At 39.6% G+C, this 26,763-nt stretch overlaps 1 protein-coding gene across 1 annotated transcript in view; it reads right to left on the bottom strand.

The window, feature by feature from the left end:
• MCTP1 (multiple C2 and transmembrane domain containing 1) overlaps nt 1-26,763 on the bottom strand; it is a 276,216-nt gene that overhangs the window by 42,197 nt on the left and 207,256 nt on the right. Inside the window, exon 16 of the mRNA XM_068422462.1 lies at nt 11,513-11,632. Coding sequence (XP_068278563.1) covers nt 11,513-11,632 — 120 coding nt within the window. The remainder of the gene's footprint in view (nt 1-11,512; nt 11,633-26,763) is intronic.

The raw sequence follows: 26,763 nt of genomic DNA, 5'->3' as shown, positions 1-26,763 counted from the left end.
CAGCTATGTTATACCACGTTACCCGAAGGAAGCACAACCACCAACTCTGCACGCCAAAGAAAAACCCAGTGTTTGTGGGCTAGAACGCAGTCTGCTGAGGAAGCTGACAATAAAGTACAGCTTGAATTTAATCTAAACATGATCTATTGACTAACAAACAGGATAGGATTTCTGAGAAAATAATTAGTTTTTACTTCTAACCTTAACACCTGCAAAATATGGTTGGACTCTAGTTATTTACAAGCACGTTGAATCAAAACTCCACGATTGCAGAGAAATTTAAAATACCTCCTGAATCTAAAGACTCCGTTGAAAAATGACACATTGAAACTTAAGAACACTTCTAATGGAAGGTCCTTCTCTCTTAGTATCAGCCTGCTGTTTCTCATACAAAATGTGCAAACTGCAAGTAACTCCATGAATTGTCTTCTGTTCTAAGTTCTTTGACTGATCCAACAGAAACACCTGCACAGAAGATACTCTGAGGTCTTTACATGTTAATAATACCAGATATCTGCTCTGCACTAATATGCAAAATAAAGAAAAAATAAACGGGAGAGGCACTACCTCTGCAGATAACCCTCATGACTGTTACCTTAATACTTTTCTTCAATGCGAAGCAATGCCCTCCTCATTAGCACTTCTCTAGATTTGCCTGTGTCTTACTTGATGTAGTCCTTCAAACAGGTGGTTTCAAATGAAAAACAAAAGAAAACACTTTTTATGCTATATCACATGTTATGGTGTCAACGTATCTGCAGACATTTCTGTTTTCACATGCAGATACTAGGATTCATACGACAAAATAAAAGAGAGAATGAGATTTCGTTCTGCATTAAACGCATTTTGGATGTGCAACGACTATGGTCAGAGTTGCACTGTTCAGGACTGTTTGGATTTCAAGTTAATTCATACTATCCAGACATAAACTGTACTGTATGCTTGTGTGCCACTCACTTCAATGTTTACGTGTAAATGTAATATAAAATCATGCAATGTGTACAGATTAAGAAGGATGCATAAAATCACTTGGGCTTTCTCAGGTCATTTCCAGGTACGTCAAGTTGAAGCAAAGACGTCCATCATCTATACGCCTGCTACAGAAGCGGTTTTGTGCTCGGTTTCAAAACATGATGTCTGCTTCTCTCACAGAACTGTTGAGGAGAAACTTTACAGGAGATACAGCTTAATTAAAATGTCCACCTTTTTTATACCACATTTATAAGGAAAATAAAAATCAAATTAACAGATTCTGATTTAAGAGTGTAGTATATCTGGAATACAACCAATCCTGATCTATACTATTAATGTTTTGACCTTGGGGTATTTCATCTGCAGTAATCATCAAGATAACTGAACCACTAGATGTAATAATAACTAGTGTGATAAGCTTGCCAGTAAGGTTGAATATATTGCAGTACAGAAGACAGCAGACTAAAAAGAAAAGCATTAGTACTTTACTGTTGAAATACTTCCTGATTTTTACAGAGACACTCAAATACAATTATTTCTTTTTACAGAATGCATTTTGTTAGCTTATTCTGGGAAGTGCTCATGCTGTAATTTAGTCTGATTCTTAATAGGAAAAGAGACTTTAATATGGCTATCATCTGATGCCTTTTGATGCATGCTACTGATTACATGTAGTTCTGTAATGTCAACAACAGAATTTTTATTTGCAGTATAATAAATTTCTTGGCAACATGCGTGGGCAGTAAATACAGTTTATTATACAAGAACATGTAACCTTTTTCCTGTTGTCAGCTTTATATGCCCTCAATATTCAGTTGCCAATGCAGTTAAGACTAAGTCATTTTTAACATAAAAATGGCACAAGTAGTAGGCCTTTTTCTCTTTATTTCCTCAGTATTTGGTTCTCATTTATTTTAGCTCTTTCTTGTATTTATGCAATGCACTGGGAACTGAATATTAGGTGTTTATTTGAAGTATGTCTCCATCTAAAGGCTTCAACATGTACTGTACACTGGAAATGCCAGCTCTCTCTTAGAATGCTTCATTTTTAGTTCAGCAGAACGAAAATAACATTCTTTGCTTGGCTAAATATCAACGGCAACTTTTCTACGCAGGACTATTAAAAATAACACCTTCACAAAATTTTGTGAGCCAGAATTCTTGGGCAAAACCTCATGATAAACTATCTTACTAACAACACAATGGTTCAGTATCAGTTTTCACTGTTATTACTACTTCTATTCAAATAGTTTTCAGATTCCAGTAGGACCACATATGTTTCTCTTGTAAAACAGCTTTTATCCAAATAATTTTAAGCTTGCGGGTGTGACACAGTCTATTACATTCAAATTTGGAGCTGACAAGCTTTTTGGTAGAAAAAAGCTATGTTAGGTATTTTACATAACAATGTAATACACATATTATTGTAACTTCAGTTAAAATTTAATTTTTTTTCCAGGTATTGATACGTTTTGGTGAATACATTAAAACTGCAGTACAATCCCAAAGTTCTGAAAGTCTAGGCTGAATTAAAATGTGCTAAAGCAAAAGAAAACCAAGCCAAAGGTGAATAAAAATCTCACATGACCATGGGAATTTCTCTTAGAAACTACAGTGATGTTAGTTTATATAATATTGATTATTTATAATAGCCACTACAACCTGTCAAGTGAATCTTGTTGCCATGTAAATCTTGATGCAAATGCAAAAAAAAAAAATCATTAGAAGTCTCATAGAAAAAACGCCTCTATGTGCAGTGAACTTCAATTTTATTTTAGATGCCCACAACACTAGAAGAATATATTTGAAAAAATGTGGCAAAATTTAAATTAAAAAATCAATTGGTTTATGATAGAAAAAATCTGATTTTTTTCAAATGCTTGAGATATCTAGGGTGGGGTTTTGGTTTTGGTGTTTTGTCTCCAGGTGACCCAAAACCAGACAAAATGTTCCAATTCTGTACTGCATTTGGGTTTTGTACCTGCTACTGGGATGAGAACAGCCACGTACCGTTTTAGCAAGGGGTTACTACATACTCTGATACTGTATGTAAACCTCTGACACAGGGATTATAATTGCGGCGTGGACAGTCTCTTTTAGCTGTAGCCCAGACAGCCACTTGCAGTATTACATTCTATTATGCTGCAGGAGAGAAAAGCTTTCTGCTCAACTTATATCTTTATATAGTGTGTGACTGTTAAATTAGTGCATAATGCATTTAAAATATTTATAGTACCAACACTTAGTTAAATAACCTTTATGTAAGATTTATGTTGATTTGTTCATTTCTCATTTAATGGCAAATTATGAAGAGCATGTTTCATAAAGATAATTCTCCATTTAAATTCAGCAGGCCATTAAATATTAAAATTATGTTTCTGATGCAATCTAGAGCAAATTTGTCCAGCTTCAGCGATTATTTGCACTCATAAAAATTAGACTTGATTAATAAAATTTAAATGCTTGATTAAGCTGACATTTTCATGTTTCTCTTCTGATTTATTAAAAAAGAACCCCTGTCCCACAGTGGGGCACTATAGTTTATTTTTCGTCCCTGACTATATGGATCGTATAGAAAGAACAAACAGCTGCATGAAGACAGCAATGGTTCTCAGCAGACTACTTAATATTCAGGCACGTGTTGCCTGTGGTCTTTGTGCTCTGACAGCACCCAGACTGAATGCACAAACAGACGATGACCTGTTTGCAAAAGCCTTTCTAACTTAATTTATTGATGATAACAAACAGAGAGCAAGTTTACGATTCTGATTAATTTGGCAGAAGTAAGGCAGGCTGCACGTTTTAAGAGAAGCTCGTGGACTTTGCTGCACCGTTCAGAGTGACGTGCTGATCGCCATCTGGCTCAAGCAGAAACAGAACGAGAGTCACTTTCTATTTTGAGGTGCAGAGGAGAACATAACTCCAGTTAGTGGTTAGCAAATATAACATAAAATCCTTTCTGCATAACGCTGAAAGTCATTCTATAAAAACAACTGTATTTTCCTTACTTTTAGACGTCTCATAAATCAGACTAGTTTTACACACATATTGCTCTATGCCTAACTCTGTGTTCTCTCACCAGACCTCGTGTTTTGGAGATTTTGTGGCTGTTGCTGTTGCTATCAGTCCAGAGGCAAAACTTCTCAGGAAAGTACAGTCAGAATGAAGTCAGATTGTAATTGCCAGCCTGACAATACCCTTTTGTACCATCTTGTGCAAATAACGTATTCCAGACACTCTCCAGCTAGAATACAGGGACAATGATATTTATTTTTGGCATAAATTCATAGCAAGAATTTAGTCCTCAGCTAGAAATCACTTCCGATTCCCTGGCAGAAGAGGACTTCTGGACTTCCAAGCACAAAAAAACTCAATATTGCACAGGCAATGGATCTGAAGAACTTGGTGTTTGTCCTGTATTCACCTGCAGATGAAACCCTTTCAAACTAAACTTTATGGACTCATGCTTCCACGCTTTCAGACCATAATGTGAAGAAACACAGAAAACTGAGGTTACTACCTTGTTTATTTGCTTGGTAACTCAGTTTTCAATTTGCAGGGGAACAGGTGGTTAGAGTCAGGCACCTTCCTGGTGGGGCTGGTGTCTGTATTGAATGTTCAGCAAAGTGGCACTCTCTGCCCCAAACAGGAGCAGCAACAATGCACCAAAACCTCTGACAGACACTGTTGCCTTGCCCCCAGAAGAAAGACTCTAATCAGGGAAGCTCTTCTAGCTGCAGCTGAGCTGGGGTTGCACAACCAACTCAAGGTCATCATGCTTACCACCCTTTCTTGAGGAAAGAAACCATCCAGTGAGACGGATATATTCGTAAGCAACCTTCTTCCCATTCCTCGTTTTGTTTTTCTTCATGTGGCAATTTCCAGAAGACACACAAAGATAAATAAAAAATCTGAATATACATGCCATATTGGAGGACTGTGTAAAAAGCACCCACAGAAACTGTTTAAAATCTCAAGGTTGTCTTTAACAAAAGTTATTTTTCTTCTGTTTAGTTTCTCAAAACTTCATCCTAAACATGTCCAGCTCTAATTTTTAATACAAACATATACTCTAGAAACATAAGTCATAAACACCTATCTCACGAAAAATCTCCAGTGAAATCAAAAGATGTATTGTGCCATTTTCTATCACTCTTAGAAGATTAATAATATGTGTATATAATCTATTTTATAGTTTCATAAGAATTTGTGTATGGCACATTAACTCCCAGCTGCTCACCATCATTTTCTATGCAATGACATGTGCAACTTGAAACTTCAAGAGGAAATTAGCTATTTAATATTTCCTTAAAGGCTCTAAGTATTAACTATAAATGCACGATGTGAATTGAAGTGATTAAACCTCTTCTCCATAAGGGTATATATGGCAGAAGAATATTCACAGGTAACTCCAGGCATGTGCATTGTTCTTCTATGAAATTTTAAATTGCTTGGAAAAAAACCCTAACGAATAATAGAACAAAAGGAGAGAAAGATTAGTACCTCCAGTCAGAGAACCACAGAGTGGCAGAGGTTAGCAGGGACATCTTGAGATCAACCCCCCTACTCAAGCAGAGATCATAAAGTCCAGCCCCCCTACTCAAGCAAGGTCATCTCTGAGCAGGTTGCCCAGGACCACGTCCAGTAAGGTCTTGAGTATCTCCATGGATGGAGACTCCACAACCTCTCTGGGCAACCTGGTTCTGGGTGTGACCACACTCACAGTAAAAGTGCTTTCTTGTGTTCAGATGGAATTTTGCATATTTCAGTTTGTGCCCATTGATACTGTCCTGTCACTGGGCACCACTGAGAAATGCCTATCTCTCTCTTCTTCTGCACCCTTCAGGTACTTATACATATCGTCAAGATCCCCCTGGAGCCTCATCTTCTCCATGCTGAGCAGTCCCAGCTTGCTTAGCGTCTCCTTGTATGCAAGATGCTCTGATCCCTTCATTATCTTCCCTTTGCTGGGCTGAAATGCAACTCATCCTCCCCACCTTCCCAGCCTGTCCTGACTAAAGAGCCAGTATACATCCATTGCATGATGGTTGTGAGAGCAATCCCACCACATCTCCATGATCATGCATACATGTAGCTGCACGTGGACCTCTTAACTCCTGCTGGTTCCTATGCTGTGCACACTAATGTACAAGCACTTCAGGAAGAGACCCCCTGGCATGCTGGATTCTCAGAAAGGGTGTGAGACCCTCTTCCAGAGTGGCATTCCCTTATTTGTGAGCCTACATCTGGGGTCAGACCCCTCTGCCCTGTTTGGTTGGTTTTGAGGTCCCTCCTGTCCACTTCACCCTGCACCTTTTGCTTGCCGACTCAGACCACCACTTCCTCACTTGATTGTGGGTCATCGTCAACTTCCTCCCCCACAGTTTCTAGTTTAATGCTCTCCCCATCAGGTTGGCCAGCCTTCTGGGAAAGACTTTGCCCTACTTTGGTGAGGTGGATCTTCCTCTTCCTAGCAATCCTCAATCCTCAAGGAGGATCCCACAGTTGTAAAAAACAAGTCCATGCTGTCAATAACAGCTGTGCAACTTGTTGTTGACCTGCCAGATCTGTCCACTCCTCTTCCAGACCTTCCTCCTCACTGGTAGGATCAAGGAGAAGATGGCCTGGGCTCCCTGTCTGCTACCTATTTAGTCAAGTAAGAACAAGAACTTGCAGTGTCACCAGTGGAGATCCAATGTGCCTGTTACAGCAGTTGAGTGTTACGGCTCAACAGCCAAGAGACTGTCACAATTTGTCCTAATTGTGGCAGTCAGGCTTACATACACAGGGGAAAAAAATAAATGGATAACTATGCAAACCAGGTTTAATTCACAATATGACACACTCCAACCACACAATCAACTGTTTCATCTCAAGGAAGGGGACAAGAGCAGCTGGAGAGTGGGAACATTTTTAATCACTTTGAGGGATTATCTGACCATTCCTTAACTTAGGCAGCTCCAGCAGGCAGTCAGAACACAGCCTGAAGTAGAAAAGCAGGAAAAAAGAAAGAGATTTTTTTTTTCCCGCTAAATTCATGCAGTTCTAATAACTGTGACTTTTGCTTAGAAATACAAGTGAAAAGAAGACCCCAGATAGCAGTGCTGCTGTTTTCTCCAAGCTATAAAGGTGAGGGTTTTTTGTACAACACATTTGAAAACATCAAAATATTAAGTAGTTTCTTAAAAAGACTGAAAAGAAGCTTTAAACCCCAGCATACTTTCTGTTAGTTTGGATATATCTAGAAATCTTTCAATTATAGCCATGTGGGATGAACTTTTCTGTTCGTCCATCTATTGTAAGATATGATTTGGGGCTCCCAGAAAGTCAAGGTTGCTATGAAATAAGCCAGTCCTTTGCTCTCCCTCTACCCTTGTTCTCCCCGAGTATCCTGAGCGGTCTGTCACCATGCCATGCTCTGCTGCCCTGTACCTGCCATAGGCACAGGGCTGGCAACGTGTACGGGCAGCACTTCCGTGCTGCTCCCCACCGCACGGATCCAGCGCGGGTGACGAGGAGCAGAGGGTAGTGGGGACACAAAAGTGGCAGCAGTTGGTACTTCTCCTCTCCCTCAGAAGATGTGAAAAAGATGCTAAAAAAGGTAGGGGAAAAAAACATAAAAGCAGTTAAGATCCATTCGGTTCGAGTCTTGTGTGTTTAGATGGTGATGGTTTAAGATGAGAACAGCAGTTGTGCTAAAAATAAATTATTTTGTGAGGTCAGATATTTAGGAGTACAATTATAAGGAAGCGCAAGGATCCTTGGAGAAAGCAGCTGGATAAGCTTCAGGCAAAAATGTTACTGCAAAATTCAGTGGAAGGCATTAAGAATGCCATTTTAGTGATTTCTTTTCCTTGCTTAATACTGGAAGGAAATATTTATTCTGTGATTTTTTATAGTTGCCACATGACTCAATGACAGAAGTGCATTCATTTTAGATCAGTTCTGAATTCTCACAGATTCGTTTAAAGAACTGTCCACTAAATCTACATCTATCTACATCCGCTTACACCAACATTTAATGCAAGAGTTTGTATTTCATGAAAGGATATATTTCAGAAACACAATTAATTTTGATCTAAATGCATAAAAGATAGGGAATCCAATGTTTCTCTTTGAAGTTTGTGCCAGTGCTCGACGAAAACCACAATGATGATCAATCCTACAGAGAGTCCAGCTGAATCCATGAAAGCAATAACGCCTAATACGCTGCTTCACCTCTCTGTTGGACTTTCCAATAGACGTATCTCCTATTAGTAAATACGCTTGGGGCTCCCCCTTGCTCCAGTCTCATTGCACTTTTAATTCAAGAAAGGACTTGCACCTATAACTTCACTAGGAGTCAGAGTAAATGGCAAAATAACCATACTCGCACTCAAACGAGCAGCGCAAGCTCATGTTATGACAGAGTAACACAAATCGTTTGGCAGGTGAATTATTCCACAAGAAAATAAGTTCCAAACTACTTCAAAGAAACTGATGCCCAAGAGGACACAAAAAGTGATACCTTGTCTATAGAGACAGTCACACAAGGATGAGTTAAGGCTGGCCCATCTGCCGTATCCAGACAGAAACCCAGTGATCACTATTCCATTGACTTGCAGAAGAGTGCAGCCCCTAACGCCTGAATTGATGAGACAATTGACAATTGTTTTCTTGTAAGGATATTACAATGGGAACTAACTCCTCTGAGCTGCTTTTGAAGATCCCAAATTTAAGTATTTTCCATAGACATTGAGCAAGTATAAAGTGCATACAATTTTTAACTACCTTTTCTAGTGTTAATGGGGTAAGAAAAGTTAAAAATATTTATCTTTTTGTCCTATCGTTAGCCTGAGGATTTCAAAGTAACTTCTAAAGACAGACGATATTCCTAAGATAAGTAATCAATGATTTCACTGAGGCACACAAGGAATCTCTGGAGACCTGGGAACAGAAGCCCGATCACGTGAATCCTGAAGCATTCTCTAGCCACTAGAAAACACTGCTTAATTAATTTAGTTAATATTTACACTCTGCATAGGAAAACAGAAATATTTAAACGACTCCTAATCTAATGATACTGTGCTAATGACCTGAGCTAAGGACTTGTGATATTACTGAACACTTGAGTTAATTAGAAAGGCATCCAATAAGTCTGCAGATCACTTCATAGAAGACAGATGCTCACCATGATGATAACCAAGCTCAATTCATTAAAAATGAGATCTCAACTTACTTGTGATAAACCTAAACAAAAAATAGTAATTAATGACACAGATATCAAATATTTGGGAAGAACATGGCTGGTTCATATAAGGTGTATAGCTTGTTCTGAAGCAATCTGAGCAAGAGGAACATTTTTAGAGCAGCATTTGGTGTCCTCAACAGAGATCCCATCAATAGCTTCATTATTTTGTTAGAAAAGTTACATGACCTAATTAATTTCACAGGCAGGTGGTATTTCAGAGAGAAATGAAGTGCATTGCAGCTCACGAGTGAAATCTCTCCTTTCACAAGGGATTTCAGTTACTCATAAAATCTGCAGGTTGAGAAGCTTTAAGCATTTCAGGCAGCAGGAGACTAAGGGCTATGATTTAAGTAATGCATCTTTTAAATCTTGATCTTAGGCTTTTTCCATAAAAGTAACAACCTTTGGGATTAGGGAATACCTCTATCATCCCCACCCTTAATTTCAGATGACCCTTGGAAGCATAACAGTCTTAGTGATGTAGATGGGTGATATCAGTGCCAGGAGAAGGGCTGTATCAGTTCCTCTGGTGACTAATAATGGCAGTTGCTAGACATTAGGGTGATGGGATCATTCAGGTTGGAAAGGACCTCCAACATCCTGCCCAAAGCAGGGTCAGCCATGAGTTTAGATCAGGTTGCTCAGGGCTTTATGCAGTCAGGTCCTGAAAGCTTCCAATAGCACCTGCACAACTTTCCTGAGCAAATCTTCCACCTCTTAACAATCCTCACGGCAAAAAGAGTTCTCCAGTCTGAAGCTCTTTGCTTCAAATTATGCCTGTTGTCTCTTCCACCACACATCACTCTGAAGAGCCTAGTTCCACCTTCTTGATAACCTCTTTCTAGGTAGCGGAGGGCTGCTGTTCAGGTCACCTGAAGCCTTCTCTTCTCCAGGCTCTTTCAAGCCCACTTCCCTCAGCTTCTCCTTACAGGGCAAGTGCTCAAGCCCCCTCACTGTCTTGGTAGCCCTGCACTGAACTTGCTCAAGTTAATCAATGTCTTTCTTGAACTGGGGTGCCCCAAACTGGACACTATTCTAGATGTAGTCTAAGAAGTGCTTAGCAGCAGTGATAATAGCTTCCCTCAATCCACTGGCTGTGCTCCTGTTAATGCAGCCCAGGGTGCTGGGGGCCCTCTTCCTGCTGGGTCACACTGCTGGCTCATGTTTACCTTGCTGTCTTCCAAGACGCCCAGGCCCAATTCAGACAGCTGCTTCCCAGACAATCAATCCCCAGCCTGTATCATTGCAAGGGATTATTCCTCCCCAAGAACAAGACTCTACATTTTTCCTTCTTGAATTTCATGACGTTCCTATTGGCTCATTCTCCAGCCCACCGAGGTCTCTTTGAATGGCAGATACAGGGTATCAACTGGTCCCACATGCCTGGTGGGGTGTCACCCCAAAACTTGATGGGAGTGCACTCTCTCACCTCCTACAGGTCACTGATAAGAGTTGTTCAACAGGACAAGTCCTTGTGCACTGTGGTATTCCACTTCTTACCAACCTCCATTAATCACTATCCTCTGAGATCAATTATCTAACCAGTTTTGTTTTTTTTCCACCCATCCAGTTATCCATCCAGATCATAATGTCCTAGACAGCACACACTGCTTTTGGGATACGAATACTGATACAAATACCAAATTCATAAGGCTCAGTAATAAAATACATGCAAAACCCTTAAGCTGCCTGGATATTTGAAAATTCAACTTTTGACATGTACTTCTGAAAATCTGAACCATGCTTTTACTATTAATAAGTGTCAGTTAGTAAATGTTTGCTACCTTATATCCCAACTACATGGATTTAATTAAATGATGGTATTAGATGAAGAGAAGAAAATACGAAAAGGCTTATATTAAGCTCAATGAATGGTAACATATTAATGATAAACTGTGAAATCCAATAAAATGTGATACATTCTGAAACTGTTAACAAATTGGAATAATTTTAACTTTTAACTTCAATATGTGAAATAAAAAAATGCAATATAAGGACTTAGCCACACAAAACCATTTTCAAAGACTTTGCCTTCTCCTGACCGATAAGCCTCTCATCTCTGCTCCCACACAAACCAGATTCTGAGGATAGTACATGTTCTACTGTATTTTTACATGACATTTTCAACTAAAACAGACACATTTATTGGACAGCTGGAGAAAAAATGAAATTGCAGGTGCGAAAATTGTCCATAGAGCATTGTGAACCGAGACATTTTCAAAAAGATGTCATATTTAAACTCAGTTACAAAATTTTATCTAGTTAAAAAAAGAAAAGGACATGTATGCGCTTGAAGTAGAGAAGACTTACTGTATCATGTTGCCTGTTATCTTTCCCTGATACGATCAAGAAGTAGTTCCATGCCAGCAGCAACAACAAAGCCAGTGGTATCATGTAGAGCTCAAAGTTCCAGACCACAAAAAGAAAAAGCTAGAAGACAGAGCAGGAAAAAAAGTAATTCAAATCAGCATTACATTAAACTCTTGTGCACAGTTAAGACCAACAAATTAAAACAATTCTAAAGAAACTTACCTCTTCTTAGGCAGGAAAGTCGTTTAACCACTTTGCTGACTGGCCACTTACCTGCATGAAACAACTGCTATGCTTTTCATTGCTTTGCACCTTAATTCTTGCAAAAGGAAAATGGTGTAGTCTAAGAGGAATATTAATTGTTCTCTCATAAAATAATGCTTGTGTGGACAAAATAATGCAAATAAAATTAATAATACAAGGTAAGAAATAGAAGGTTAGTTATTTCCATGGATAGAAATTAATTTGCTGTTTAGAAGAAAGGACTTGGTCAGTAATGTCACACAAACAAGCAGAAGAAGTAAACATCACAACTAAATCTGAAAAAATCTTTTGCACAGAAAACTAGCAAAAAATCAGATTAGATGGGGTCTAAATAAAAACATTTTTACATCTAGTTTTCCCTATGACAAATCCTCTTTTATTTTAGCCAGCTCTAGCCGTGATTTGGGTTTGTTTTCTTATAGTATGATAAAAAACAAGAATGAAGGTATTACAGCAAATCACACTATGTACTGTAGCTGGATATATACACAGAAATCTTGCTAAGCCTTTTTCATCCAAATAGTTAAGCTTTTGAGTATTTGTGGTTTTACTACCTACTAAAATGAATGAAGGTGTTGTGCCACAGAACTAGTAAATCTAAAGCATTGCAAAACCTAGGCAAAATAAAGAGGCTCACTGTCCCAAATCAGTCACCAAGATGTCTATAAACCCAGGTAAGAAGAAAATGGGGATTTTAATAGTCTTCTGCTGGATTTTTGTTTAGAGCTAAGGCAAAATGCTCTTATCACAGGCTCCCACATAAAGGAAAAAAAATCTGTATTTTAAGTAATCTGCTGTCTCAAGATCAGATAACTTACCTCACTCCCCTACTTTGTATCACTGAATGCTATGTATATGGAAGTCCAGGGAGACTGCAACACAAATATGATAAATACTGAAAGAACTGGAAAAGCAGTGTGTGTGACATACATGAGACGATATTGGCACTTCTAAGAGTTAATATTTCATTTGAAAGAAAACTGCCTTTTTTAGGTTGTTTAGTTTAAAAGGAAATCTGTTAGAAATGGTAATGAATAAGAAGCAAACAACAGCTCATGGAATTTGAGAGTTCTTCTATGAGCTTGCTAACCACCCTTCTGAGAGCAAGATCCACGGGGATTTGATGTGGTAAATCTGATATAGCCAACTTACGACAGAATTCCCAGCTCAAAAGGAAAACAAAAAAAACCTTGCAGCCTTTAACCCCAGAAATGTCCTGAGTCAATGGATACATGCTGAAGGGAGCTCTGGAAGTCAACAGTACCCAACTATCAGAAAAGCAAATACTAGAGATTATCTGTTAAGAAACGGCAATGCATACAGTCTTTCTTATGGTCCCATCTGAACTTTGGTTAGAAAGACACAAAGAAAATCAAATAGTATCCAAACAATCCCTAGCTCCAGAGAAAAGAAGACAGCAACTTGGACAGTCTCAGGAGATAGAGACTTGACTCGAGAGTGAGGAACACGGTCACCATGTACCCTGTACTCCAAAACATCAATGAGTTCCCATCCAAGCACTCCTCACTTGAGGTTCCTAAGTAAGTAATGATCCTTAAGAGTATTAATTCCTTAGAGTACTGTACTCTGTACGCCATTAAAATACTATATTAAGATATGACCTCTTTACAATTGGTATGGATACATCTTTCAAAAATGTGGATATTACACCTGCCATCTCCTATAGATGATTTTGCTGACCTGCCAGCTTCATTTCCATCTCGTCTGTCTGAATTTTAACCAGTTCCTCCTTTCCAGCACCTGTCTCAGCCAGGCACTAGGAAAACAGGGACTCAGTATTTGCAACACAAATGAGATGTGTGCTGTGCAAGACCAGCACAGTGATGGCACTGCAAGTGAAGTGGCCTCACTATCTATCTTCCCCAGAAGAGAAACGCACTCATGAAATGCACATGGGAGAAAACAAGCAGATTCTCAGTATTAGACAAAACTTTTAAGTAAACATGAGCAAACCCAAAATCTGGTGGAGAACAGCAAGAAAATCCAGGGACTCTGTTCTCAGGCATAAAGGGCCTCATAGCTGGGGGGAGAGGGCAGAAGGGAAGTGGTATGTAGAAACCTTAACTTCACTTCATGCATGAGAGGGATGAAAACCTATGTATCCATCCATTAAACAAAAATAGAGAAAAAAAAAAATCCAGAAAAGCTAAGGAACAAGTATAAAAGGGCAGTTCTGGGACTTGCCCATGCCTATAAAGCATCCAGTGGAACATGGACTGTATCTGGTATGATCTCTTCCAAGGAAATAATGGCTCTAACTGTCTAAAAAAAGGATCCTCATCACTACTGAAACAAGCCAACTATTTTAAGGGAGAAGTGGGAGTCTCAAAGGTTACAGTTTAATATAGCTGCTATTTCCTACACAGAAGAATACAGAGAAGGACTTTTTTTCTTCTCCCCCATGAGATCAAGATTTTCAGAGTCACAGGCATGAATCGGCCATTTACAACATCACGTCAGTTGATACTCTTAGTGAGAGACACAGGCATTAAATGATCATTCAGGGAGACACATGACACTATCCCTGGTGTACAACACTTCAAAAAATAATTTAAGTTGGAATATTGAATATCCTATTCTTTTGCAAACTACAGTATATTTTAAAAAGAAATCTCATCCAAAATGATTAACACTTCCTACTGTTCAGAAAAAAAAGCCTGCCCTTTCAGACTAGCAGCTGTGGATCATTAGCTTTCCAGTGATGAGATGTGTTTGATGAGTATTTTTCTTTCTAATTAAGAGATGAGATTCTCTATTTGACTCACTCTTCAGACAGAAGTGAAGAGAAAGATTTCTGCCTATGTGGAAAGGCCATATTCTACAGAACAATTATTTCAGATTTCTTTTTATCTACCTCCACCCCATTTCATTTCATTTTTAACAGAACCCTGTTTGCACCCACAGACTTCACAGCATTAACCCCTGTGTTTCCCAGCTCTTTTTATTTTTCTTTTTGCTTCTGTTTTGACTGCCAGCAGAGAAGAGCACGTAAAAAAGGAGCACCCCACACAGAAGACACTGACCCACATCCTCGGGTGCAGGAGAGAGCAGAGCACACGACGAGGGAGGGCTACCTGTACTGCTGCTGTAGAGCGCTCTGACAAAAACTGGAAACCGCTCACTCCACGGGAGTGCCTGGGTTCAGTGAAAGTCACAGGAGCGAGTGCAGGATGCTCCCAGCTGACACGGAGGGAGCTTTCCAGAACCTGCAGCCTTGCAGCAACCTTGATACGTGGATTACCTCCAGGCAAAAACAAAAAGGGGGCTTGACAGCACGCCAGCCTTTCAGCCTCGCCGGCCTCCTCCTGGCGGCGATGGAAGGGGAAGTCCCCGTGGGTGAGCCACCCAGTCAGCCCCAGGCCGACACAAGAGCCTTTGGGATGTGCATTCGCAGCACCCGGAGTCCTGAGCTGTAACGTGTTGAGCCGTATGGTGAGATACGGCCATTCCCACCACCACCGTGTCACACAGGGCATGCCACTCATGCCGCAGCCTCCTCTTCAAGTTGTGGCTTTCTCTGACTGTTTTCAACCAGGATCCTTACAGCCTCATTGACAGATTACCTATATCCTTGCATTATGTGCATTCCCCATCTCCTGATTACCCTGGAAATGCAAAGGTTGGCTGCACAGCTTTTTGGCACAATCACAAACAGAGCTGATGTCTGCAGCTCCAAACACTGTGCTCTAATCACAAGATCATACATTTACCCTTTAACCTTAAAAGGACAATCGTATTTCCTGAGGCTTTGTCCCTTGGATGTGTTCTCAGAAGACTAGAAAGAATGAAAGATAGCCCCCACATCCGCATGGTGCAGACTGCCTACTAAGTATTGCAGGTTTTAAGGCTCCAGTAAAATCCTGCATGGTGTTTATATCATGGAACACTTGAAAATACTTCTCGTTGTACCTTGGAGAGTCAGTAGCCTCTTCCATTACAAAATTAGTCAGTTACCTCAGGCAGTCATGGCTCCTCTCATCCTGTATGACACTTCTATTTAAAAAATTAAAAAGGAAGTATTTCTTTTAGCTGTATCTGATCCCAAACACACTAGTATTAATGTAAACACTTGTGGGAATCCCTTTCAAATGCAGTGCCCTCATTCAGGTAAGTCTGGAAGAAATGTGGCTTTTGAACATATTCTAAAGCATCCTCCAAGTTTTTTTTCAGCAGTCATGCAATTTCAGTTCCAGCCTGAATGCCAAGAGAAGGTGCAGTCTGAAAGCTTTGAGTCTAAAATACATGATCTGTTACTCCATTTCTTTGAATAGGCAAAAGTCAACTTGAAAATAGCGAAAGCATGGAATGGGTAAAAAAAAATACAGAAAAAATTTCATGTCATTCCCACCTGCATTACTTTTCCAGATTTCCAGTGCAACCTTGGTTTAGTGTTGGTTCCCCTTTCTAAAGACCTGAGATCGTAGTAGTCAGACAAGTGCTGAATAATTAGTATTTTTCATCCTATAAGAACTCTTCCTTTAACTCAGAAACAAACTTATAGGATTTTCTGCATCTTCTCTCTCTTCGCTGGAAGTAGAACAGTCCAGTTTACTGTGATTTAGATTTTGACTATGATTCTCTATACTTATTTCATGTAGAAGAAGAAAATGGAGATAAATCCATAATAAAGAATAATAAGATCTTAACAGAGTGGATGAAGTATTAAGACCCAGTCTCAATGAGGCTTTTGGTGTTTCGAAAGACCTATGGTAGCTCTTGGTAGAGCACTTTGGTCCCATATCTAGAAGAACACTCAGCCAAAAAAATTCCATTTCTTCCTAGGTAGGACATCTCTGGTCATGGCTTTTCCATGTTAATAACCTGAACAGTCCTATTTCATCTCACTTTCAACTAAGTGTGGTGTACTGCTAGTTATTAAAGAAACAAGTCTGACAATTAGATGTCACTCACCTGATGTGCTTCAACCCACCCAGCTTGTTTTTGAAACACATCTACAGCTAGATAGACTTATTTCATCTGAACAACCTTCACGATGATACTAGTGTCCAATCACATCATACTGTAAGCTGAGCCTTAACAAGATTGTCAGCACCAATAAAACATTCCAGTTAAATGCTTTGAAAATTTTCATTTAATTTTTGTTTAGTTTTTTCCTTACAACTTTTAACTGACATTTCACATAATCCTCCAGAAGTGCTATGACTTTGCTTTGAGAATGCTCAAGTTCCAAGAACGTGAACCCCAGAGCACGAATGCAGTGCCATTTTAAACAGCACATGAATTAGGGATATAAAATTCACGTCGTTGTAACCAGTTTCACATAGCAAAAGTTAGGTGGAAAAAAAAATGACAACCCCCACCCTCTGTAAGTATTTACAAAACGTGCAATCTCTTGGGTCATTATTTTCCCTTCACTTAAAATGAGTTTCTGAGCTGCATTATTACAGCTGCTTAGTTAGTATCCAGATTGAAATTAGATGGGCAAAATATGGTTTGCTGAGGCCATTCCCATACACACAGCCTCTTTGCCATTCTCAGGGCACTTCAACACAGATTTGTTCTCTCAGACTGCTAAAATGCAGACAAACGAAGAGAAATTGATAGTATTTTCCCTATGAGCAATAACACCTGCTATCAAGTAACAGATGCCCAACTAGGATACATTAGATCAAAGGCATCTAAGAGCGGGGCTATTAAGTTCATCGAACCCCCGACACACTTTAATACTGCATTTTCTGAACAATACCCAACTGTTTACTAAATGACTCATGTCTTTGTTTCAGTGACATTACCTAGAAGACTGTTCTAAACATTAATTATTCTCCAGCTTAAAAAGTGCTTTTAATGCCTGTCCCCAGATCGATTTTGCTTTGCTTTAATGTATAACTCTTGGGCTGAGCTATTCTTTTTAGCACAGTTCTGCTGAGAGTGGTAGTCACCAGCTGTAAGATTCAAGCGATTTTGTAATTCAAAGTGTTCAACTTTTTACTCTGGGTTTTTTAAAAAGATTCACTTTAGGCCTCTCCCCATTGCACATACCTCTTCCCATCCCAGAAATCGATGCTGTCTTCCCAATTTTAAAATTCCTTAAAAATTGGCTCACAGTTACAGAACTGCGCATGCCATTTCTGTTGGAAGTGTCATACTATGAAATATATTTATAAAAAGTACATTTCACATAATTATTTATTTTCTTTTTTGCACACACAGATCTATGTTACAAATTCATGTTTATGTTCCTTTTACACAAAAATTTGGAATCTGGCAGGTTTCTCCCGTTACAATTGCACTGCTATGAGGCTGGGACTGTTGAAAATGTAAACGTATGCATCACTTCAGAAGGAAAATCTAAAGTGTTGACTTTATGAGAAGTGTAAAATCACAACACGGATCATGCTAGATAACTACAGCTACTTATGTGTAATGGCTTGCCCCCTTCCTTTCTTATAGCTTGAGCTACCAAGCAGGGGCTGATGGCCTTTGAACCTGCCTCCTGTTCCTCCCAAATCCTGAAGACTGTAAAATTAAATTGACAAAAGTTATTAAGCTGGGTATAGGTAAAAAATATTGGCTGTCTTCTTTAGCTTACTGAGAATGGCTTCACTGTATGTCCACAGTAGTCCAGACACAGATATACTCTCCAGACATCTGTATGGAAGTTGTTCCAAACGCTGTGTTTCCATTCACATTTTCATGTGAAAGCCCAAGTATTAAACTGATTAACTTTTTCTTCATTTGCTCCCTTATTCTTTGTCCATTTTTGCAGGTCAAGGGAAATCAATCAACATTTTAAGAAAAAAACTATAAAAAGTTTAGTAGGGTATAACTAGTCACCATTACCCAAATACTGGAAAATAAAAGACTTGCAGACTTTTTCCAAAGAAAAATAAGTTACATACTTTAAAAAGTTGGATGTGAACTACTTAAACTTCACAAATGTTTAAACTGTGCTCATCTTTATTGGTACTACAGAAAAACTAAACAACTCCTTCTCCACAAATAACCACCATTAAAATAAATGGACCATTTGGGTATTCGGAAGTCTAGCCATTGAAAAGGTAAGCCCTTTGGCTGCAGGAAAGACTGCACTTTGCCAACTGTCTGTCAGAAGTGAAAGGGATGGCAATAAAATTTAAATTGTTTGAATCAAGAATAAAGTCACCTGGTTAAAGGTATACAGGCAGCCTGTGATTTCCAGTGTTATAACACAAAAATAACCACTCTTGGTTTGATAACCAGCCACACGTCTAGAACAACAGAAATACTGGATTCCATAGAAGAGCAGAGACACTTCCACAAGCCATTCTGAAGGCTCATTTCACAGACCGGAACTGTACTGCCCTTATGTATTGGGTTTGTATGGCAAGGTTTTGGTAGCAGGGGGGCTACAGGGGTGGCTTCTGTAGGAAGCTGCTAGAATCTTCCCCCATGTCCGACAGAGCCAATGCCAGCTGGCTCCAAGATGGACCTGCTGCTGGCCAAGGCCGAGCCCATCAGCGATGGCAGTAGCGCCTCTGGGATAACATAGTTAAGAAGGGGGGAAAAAACCACCTGCACAACAACATCAGCTGAAGAGAGGAGTGAGAATGTGTGAGAGCAACAGCCCTGCAGCCACCCAGGCCAGTGAAGGAGGGGCAGGATGTGCTCCAGGCACCGGAGCAGAGATTCCCCTGCAGCCCATGGGGAAGACCATGGTGAAGCAGGCTGTGCCCCTGCAGCCCATGGAGGTCCACAGTGGAGCAGTTATCCACCTGCAGCCCGTGGAGGACCCCATGCTGGAGCAGGGGGATGCCCAAAGGAGGTTGTGACCCCACGGGAAGCCCACGCTGGAGCAGGCTCCTGGCAGGACCTGTGGCCCTGTGGAGAGAGGAGCCCATGCTGGAGCAGGTTTGCTGGCAGGACTTGTGACCCCGTGGGGGACCCACGCTGGAGCAGTTGGTGAAGAACTGCAGCCTGTGGGAAGGACTCACATTGGAGAAGTTCATGGAGGACTATGTCCCATGGGAGGGACCCCAGGCTGGAGCAGGGGAAGAGTGTGAGGAGTCCTCCTCCTGAGGAGGAAGGAGCGGCAGAGACAATGTGTGATGAACTGACCGCAACCCCCATTCCCTGTCCCCCTGCACCGCTGGTGGGGAGGAGGTGGAGAATTTGGGAGTGACGTTGAGCCTGGGAAGAAGGGAGGGGTGGGGAGAAGGTGTTTTAGATTTGGTTTGTATTTCTCATTACCCTGCTCTGATTTGATTGATAATGAATTAAACTAATTTCCCTGAGCCGAGTCTGTTTTGCTCGTGACAGTAACTGGTGAATGATCTCTCCCTGTCCTTGTCTCAACTGTTCATACACAGAAACCCCTTTCTTAGTTTGTCCCTTCGCTCAGAGCTAATTAACGTTGAATTAAGCAATCATTCTGCTTCTTCTGTTTTTTTCTCTGCTCTTAAAAACATTCTGGTATGTTTTGCGTGGTTTTTTTTTTTTGGAAGAAGAGATAGAGGCACCAAGGAACAGGATGACAAAAGAATCACCAAGAAGCAGGGCCACTGCTTTTCAAAATGATGAGAACAACCATTCATTAGAACACTAATACATGTAGACATTCAAATTTCCCTAGTTATTTCTTTAAAATCTTTTTTACATATTAGGAGCAATTTTAGAAGGTGCCACTTGCCATCAACTATCACTTGATATCAAATAACTTAGTCTAATGTTGGCTTATTTTAAATTTTCATGACCATCAGTCAACCTTAGTGAGCTTTCCAGGCTGATTTTCATATTTGTGATTGACAACCTGCTTAATTTTGTTGTTCTATGATGTCCGGAGTATTGCTTGGGTATAACTATAAAATAATAAATTAATAAAAACCTAAGATTTTGTCTTTCACTGACCAGCTTTCCTTAAGTACATATGGCCTAACCTGCAAGTCGTTCACACAATGTAAGAAAATGTCTTTCTACCTTTTAACGTACTTCTTTGTAAATAAACTTTAATGAATACTTATACATTTCAGCTACCTTACCACTGTTTGTAACTTCATCTCCCCGTCTGTCTTGTTATTTTCTAATTTTCTCCTTCACTGATCTCAAGACTTGCCCCCCAAACTTCAGTTCTGAAAACTTGCAGAGTTATGAGTAGCATCTCTAGCAGTGTGTGCCTGTTTCTGTTTGCAACCCTAACATTAATCCAGGGCTGATATTACTGACTTCTCGTTTCTTTACAGTGTTTCACTCTTTCTCTGGGGGCATCGTATAGTATTCTTCCCTTCCGCCCCAAATGACCTGTTTAAACTAACTTACATGCCAGAGATATCTACATGTTAGTATGCTAGGTATGTATTTTTCTTCATATTTACCAAGCTTCTAAACTTTCTTGTGCAGAGTAGGATTGTAGATTGTAGAAATTAGAAGTCAGCAGAGAATACTGGTTTAGACAGGAGAGCAAGGCAGCTCCAGGTGTTTGAACAACCTGAATTCTGTAGTTATAAGATCGTCCCTGCGCTGAGGCCACTGAGACAAGCGAGTATTTTTAGTTCCCTGGTAAGATAGCTATAATTATATTCTGCAATGCTTTCTTTAAACAAAATGCAAAATAAAACTCTCCAAGTTCATTTTTAGCTGGCAGTTTTCTCTAGTAGACTACAGCAGATCCCAAGAAAGCTAAAGTATGTTCACATCCTTCTAGGTAAAAGTTGCACTATAAATAAAACAATGACTTCTGCTATTAGCATATGCAGTACAAACTTGAAATATTTCAATGTGATAAATATGACAGTAGTAAGAATACTGTTCATGAAATCTAAGGTATCTTTTACATTTTCACACAGCACAAAGGAGTGGAAAGATGGCTATTAACAATCCCTTTACAATTTGGTAGAATCAGTCATGAATTAATAAATAAAAACAATTTAAAGAAAAACTACGATAACTAGTGTATCACCACTCAGTCTTTGGCTGAGCTTACTTCTTCCTGCCTTTGCTAAACTCCTCCGGTCTGCAAAGCTCCATTCAGGTGCATTTGAGGAGTGCACTAGACTCATTCAGCCTTTCCTGCAAGAGCATCATTCCGAACTGTTGGGAGTTGTACAAGAAATGGAGTCAGATACCTGGTTAAACAATATGCTAGTCACACCTAACTGATGGCTGATGCACTTTCAGTCTTGTGAAAAGTTTCTCTCATTACCCACTTAACTGCCATGCTTAACGAGGGCAAGCACAAAACTGACATCTCAGAGAAACCAGAGGTGTTGCATGAAGAAAAACAATGTCAAAGGTAGACTTGCAAAACAAAAGTGATTTCTTTTTGTTAAGAAACTACAGAAAAAACCTTTATATTCTGGCTAGAGTTAAGTAACCATTCACATAAGGTGCTGGAAAAACAGAAGTGACATGGAAGGCTCAATGAGAAATAAAGCTGGACAACATTCCAAAGTTCACAGCAGTAACCACAGGCTCTACCAGTAAGCTACACAGGGCACAAGCCATCCAAAACAAAGAAAAACCACACCATGTAATTAAACAGCCTACAAAAATATTTGAGATTTTTAATACGATTTTTAAGCTTCTCTGTTGCCAGATATATTGAGAAATAAAATTTTTAATCTTTAACCTATAATGTAATTTGTCAGGACAAACTAATTCAACAAAACAAGATTTTCTTTCTTACGATACTAAGTGGAAAACTGTTTCCTGCTGCTTTTGTTGAGGTAATGCTTCTGCAGGGAAAAGCATATTTTCATGCTATTAAAAAACAAACATGCCCTTCCAATTGTTTCTCTGTAATAAATTTAATTATATTTATATTTCCACAAACTACATGAAATCATATTTAGCACAGAGAGGTGTGCCCTGGCAACTTTCCTGTTGTTTTTATAGTTACTTTTTCCAGCCAGCAAATGCTGCAATCCAAGCTGTCTCCCCTTTTACAATCATCTCTCTCTGTGCTGTAATAGCTTGCAGGAAGGGCAGTTGTGCACTCCAAATATATGATGTTTCATGAAATCTACCTCACCTTTCAGTAGCTCATTGTTTCAGCAACATTACACTTCATTTATTTAGACGTCTGCCACTCCAACATGTTTAGCTGCACTTTAACATAGAAATGTTCCACAGCTCTAAAAAACCATTTATTGAGCCAGCAGCATCATCAATAACGTCTACTAACCAGTGAAGAATAGTACATTTTATAGATGCTCATTTCAAAGCACATCCTTAAAAGGTGAATAGGGAAATGCAGAGTATTTTATTGCTATCTACAGACCAGTGTATCATCATTCTTACTAGCCATTGCTACATTCTCAACTTTTTTTTTTCAAAATAACGTAGCAATGAGAGCACTGGTGTCAAAAAAACAAGGATGTGTGTGTTTAAATGTGCTACACATACCAGGGAGAGGAGTATTCTCCTTGAAAGGACCAAACTCTGGAATTAAACATTTCACAAATTTAAGTGAGCAAAAGTCAAGACTTGGAATTATAAGTATATGGTTTCTATACCTTAACAGCCTATTCAAGTCTCAGAATATTTCAGTCAAACCAAAACAGCTGAATATGGTATTACAGAAGCTCTCATTATTAAGTTGCCTACCACTTTCCATTCTAAAAGATTTTTTTGCAATTTTACAGAAGTTCTGATATATTAATTAATCATAAAAGGTCTTTGAAACACAACAAGAAGCTGTCCCTAGGGCAAAAGGAGTACATTTTCTTTTCTAAACACAAAATCACTAATGCTTAGTTTATTTACACACTTGTGAAAAACCTCACTTCCCTACTCACTTTTGCCTTGCTAGCAAGCCAAAATAATAACGACCTTGAAAACCCAAGATGGAGACTTGACCTTGTGATTCTCATAGCTGAAGCAGCTGAAGTATGTATGGTATAATTCCTGGCCTTATCTTTTTATTAATATACAAGAGAGCAGACTTGAGGTTTGAGCAGACCTTCCTTGCAATGTCGCTCCTCCTTCCTTAACTACCCAGCACCTGACTTCCACCTGAGCTTTGCTGACATCAGGGAGAGGAAGGCCGGGGTAGTTTCAGCTGGGATTTTTAAAACGCTGTAAGGTACTGTGGAATTGACCTGTCACACTGAAGCAGACTGATGGTTTGCGAGCAGGCCTGGGCTCTTCAGAGCTGCAGCTCAGGGTTTACCACTTGAGGTAACGCTCTACATAATGCCAGTGCTTGGCCACCACCTTCACAACGGTATCTGAAAGCCGGCTAAATGTTTGGCTGATGCTTATCAAAGATATTTGCAAGCCTCAGGAATTCCACTACTTGTTCTCTAGGAAAGTGTATTACAGCAGGTATAGACCCCTCTACCCTGCTACTGCTCACTCTCACCAGACCTCTGACCAGCTCTGATTGACGACCTTCCCTTATTTTCTACCCATTCTGTCCTTACCTAACTCCTGCAGGAAGGAAACTGGCTCACCCTCTGCTGCTGGGTCTCACCTCGCTAACTGCGCTCTCCTTTCTCCTGTTCTCGCCTCTCCTCCCAGATTGTCACGATGATCAGCAGAACCCTACCTTGTCTCCTTTCCCATCCTTTCTAACGGGATGCCTCCCTGTTCCCTTCCTCCTTCCCTCGCAAAAAAAATGTTTCAATTCAGGATCCCTATTCTTTTTCCTTGCCTGGAGAGTGACTGGAGGAGAAAGAAAACACAGGGGATTTTCTAGCTCTTGTTTTCTGCATGTGTCCTTCCTCCGCGCCGGTTCCAGAGGACCATTTCCAGCCCTCGGTGCTTCAGGACAGAGCACTAAGGCTGCTAGTAGGGGAAAGGAGTGTATACGAGAAGATGGCAGCCAGATGTACACTTAACATGTCTCTCACAACACACTGGCAGGGCAGCTTTCAAGAGCTGGCCAATATGCGTCAGTGCACAAGCAGAAAACAACGGGCAAAACACCAACATCAGAATTTGACCCATTTTTAGGAAGTCCTGGTAAGTTTAAAAATATAGGAATACATCCTCAAAATGGTTGCAAATATTTTAAGGTGAGCATAAACATATAATTTTTCTAACTCAGAAACAAATAAACTACATTACTACGTGGGCTCAATGAAAAGTTTCAACCCTAGAGTTTGACAACTGACAAAGTCAAAGGCAACAGAGGAGATTACAGACAGATCTTAACTGCAGACAGCACTGCTGAAATAACCTGTAATAAATATCAGGCAGAAAGAAGAAATTTGGTTGTATAACCAGAACAGGATCTGAGTTATTGGAAAAAGTCTCTACGGAGATCTGAGATAATCACAAAAGCTGTCTTCCTCATTAACAGTTTCACAGCTGCACGGTTCGTCCAAAATAGAACAAACTACCAAGAGTCCCTTCTTACAGTCTCTCTTCACAGCTTAAAAGCATGAAACTTCTTCTTGGGTCTTTGAAAACCCTTAGTGGAATTTAACTAGTAAAGACATATTGGTGCCTTATTCCACAGCTCCCTTTTTTTTTGAAATACTGGTGAGGTGGAAATCACCATAGCTGGAAGATACCTGTCATGGCACCAAAAATAAGACATACCAACTGGAAACAGAAAAGAATGAGCTAAAAATAAACAGATAAATATACATTACACGCATAAATAATTTTATATGTATGTACACACAGATACAACTGTATATTTACATAGCACAGTAGTCTTTCCTCCACACATTTCCTAATTCCATTCTTACACCTTTTACATAGGTCCTTTGGGCCACATACATAATTTAGTAATATCATTGCTGGGATGAGGTTTCGTTGCTCGCTGCCTCATTTGATCATTTACATCTTTGCACAGTTAAGAAATGAGACAAAGTAGAAAAGCTGCCTACTACTTCGTACTTGTTCTGCCTGGGTGAAAACGATACATAACATCTACTCTTATTGAAAGGAAAACAACCGTAATTTTACTGACAGGGCTCAAAAATTTTCGTTTGGTCTTATTCCTTTTGCTTTATTAGAGTAACTCTTTTTCCAAATGATTTCAGAGTGCATAAGACAGTATTAGAAATTCACGGGGTTTTTGTTTTGATGATGCATTTACGGTTAACTACTTGGTAGTTAATTTTGGAATGTTGTATTAAAATATCAAGAAAAAGACTTTACATATATGGGTAAACACAGACAAAATTCCAAATTTAGTGACAAACGATCACTATTTTACCATTTTCTCTGAACATTACAGGCTTTTTATATGCTACAGGCAACAAACCTCAGTGAAAATCTGGCTGTATGCCCTTCCATCCTGCAGTGCATAAGTAAAATCATCCATAAACTACCTGAGTTTCTTAAAACTCTACTTAATTACTGTCCAGAACACTTTAACATCTTTCTTTAAATATTTATGTATATCATCCAATACATTATATCAAGGCTCACTGCAATGACGTTTTCTGTATTGCAGGAATGTGAATATTTTAACACTAGAGATTGTCAGTAAGGTATAGAAACAATGTAGAAAGCATTTTTTTAATAAAACACAAATCTTATGAAAGCATCACAGAACTTTTCATATCCTTCCAGGCTTGCTTACACTGCTTTTCAACCTGAAATTTGCCACCTGTGCTTCTACACCTATGTTAACGAGCAGTACAACTTCCGCAAAACAAACCCCCATGAAGTGTAATGACCACTACACAGGTGGAAAAAAAATAAATAACGTGGTAGCCTAAGTCCCAAGACACAATCCCACTATGGCCCATAATAGCAGAGTGTAAAATCCTTAACCTGCAGCAACCACAAGAAAGTGCTTGCACAAGAGGTACCTTAGGAGTCACTGACGTGTTTTCCAAGGCCTCCCCCCACCGCCCCGCCAAGAAATTTGGATAACTTCTTTTATTTCTGCATCACAGGGACAAAGACATGTTCTGACTGCGAAGCAGGCTATGTAAGGATGAGACAGCATGCCGTAAGTTATTGACCTTACCTTCAAATCATTCAAGACATGGCTACACCTCCGTGAGTCTGTACTGCCTAGAGTGCTGCTTCTCAAGGTTTTGAAATGATAGGCCATTTTAAGTTATCAC

The sequence above is a fragment of the Nyctibius grandis genome, chromosome Z (assembly GCF_013368605.1).
Source record: "Nyctibius grandis isolate bNycGra1 chromosome Z, bNycGra1.pri, whole genome shotgun sequence".
In the NCBI taxonomy this organism is placed as follows: Eukaryota; Metazoa; Chordata; class Aves; order Nyctibiiformes; family Nyctibiidae; genus Nyctibius; species Nyctibius grandis.
Note: the sequence above shows the minus strand (reverse complement) of the source record. Positions and strands in the feature narration are given on the sequence as shown.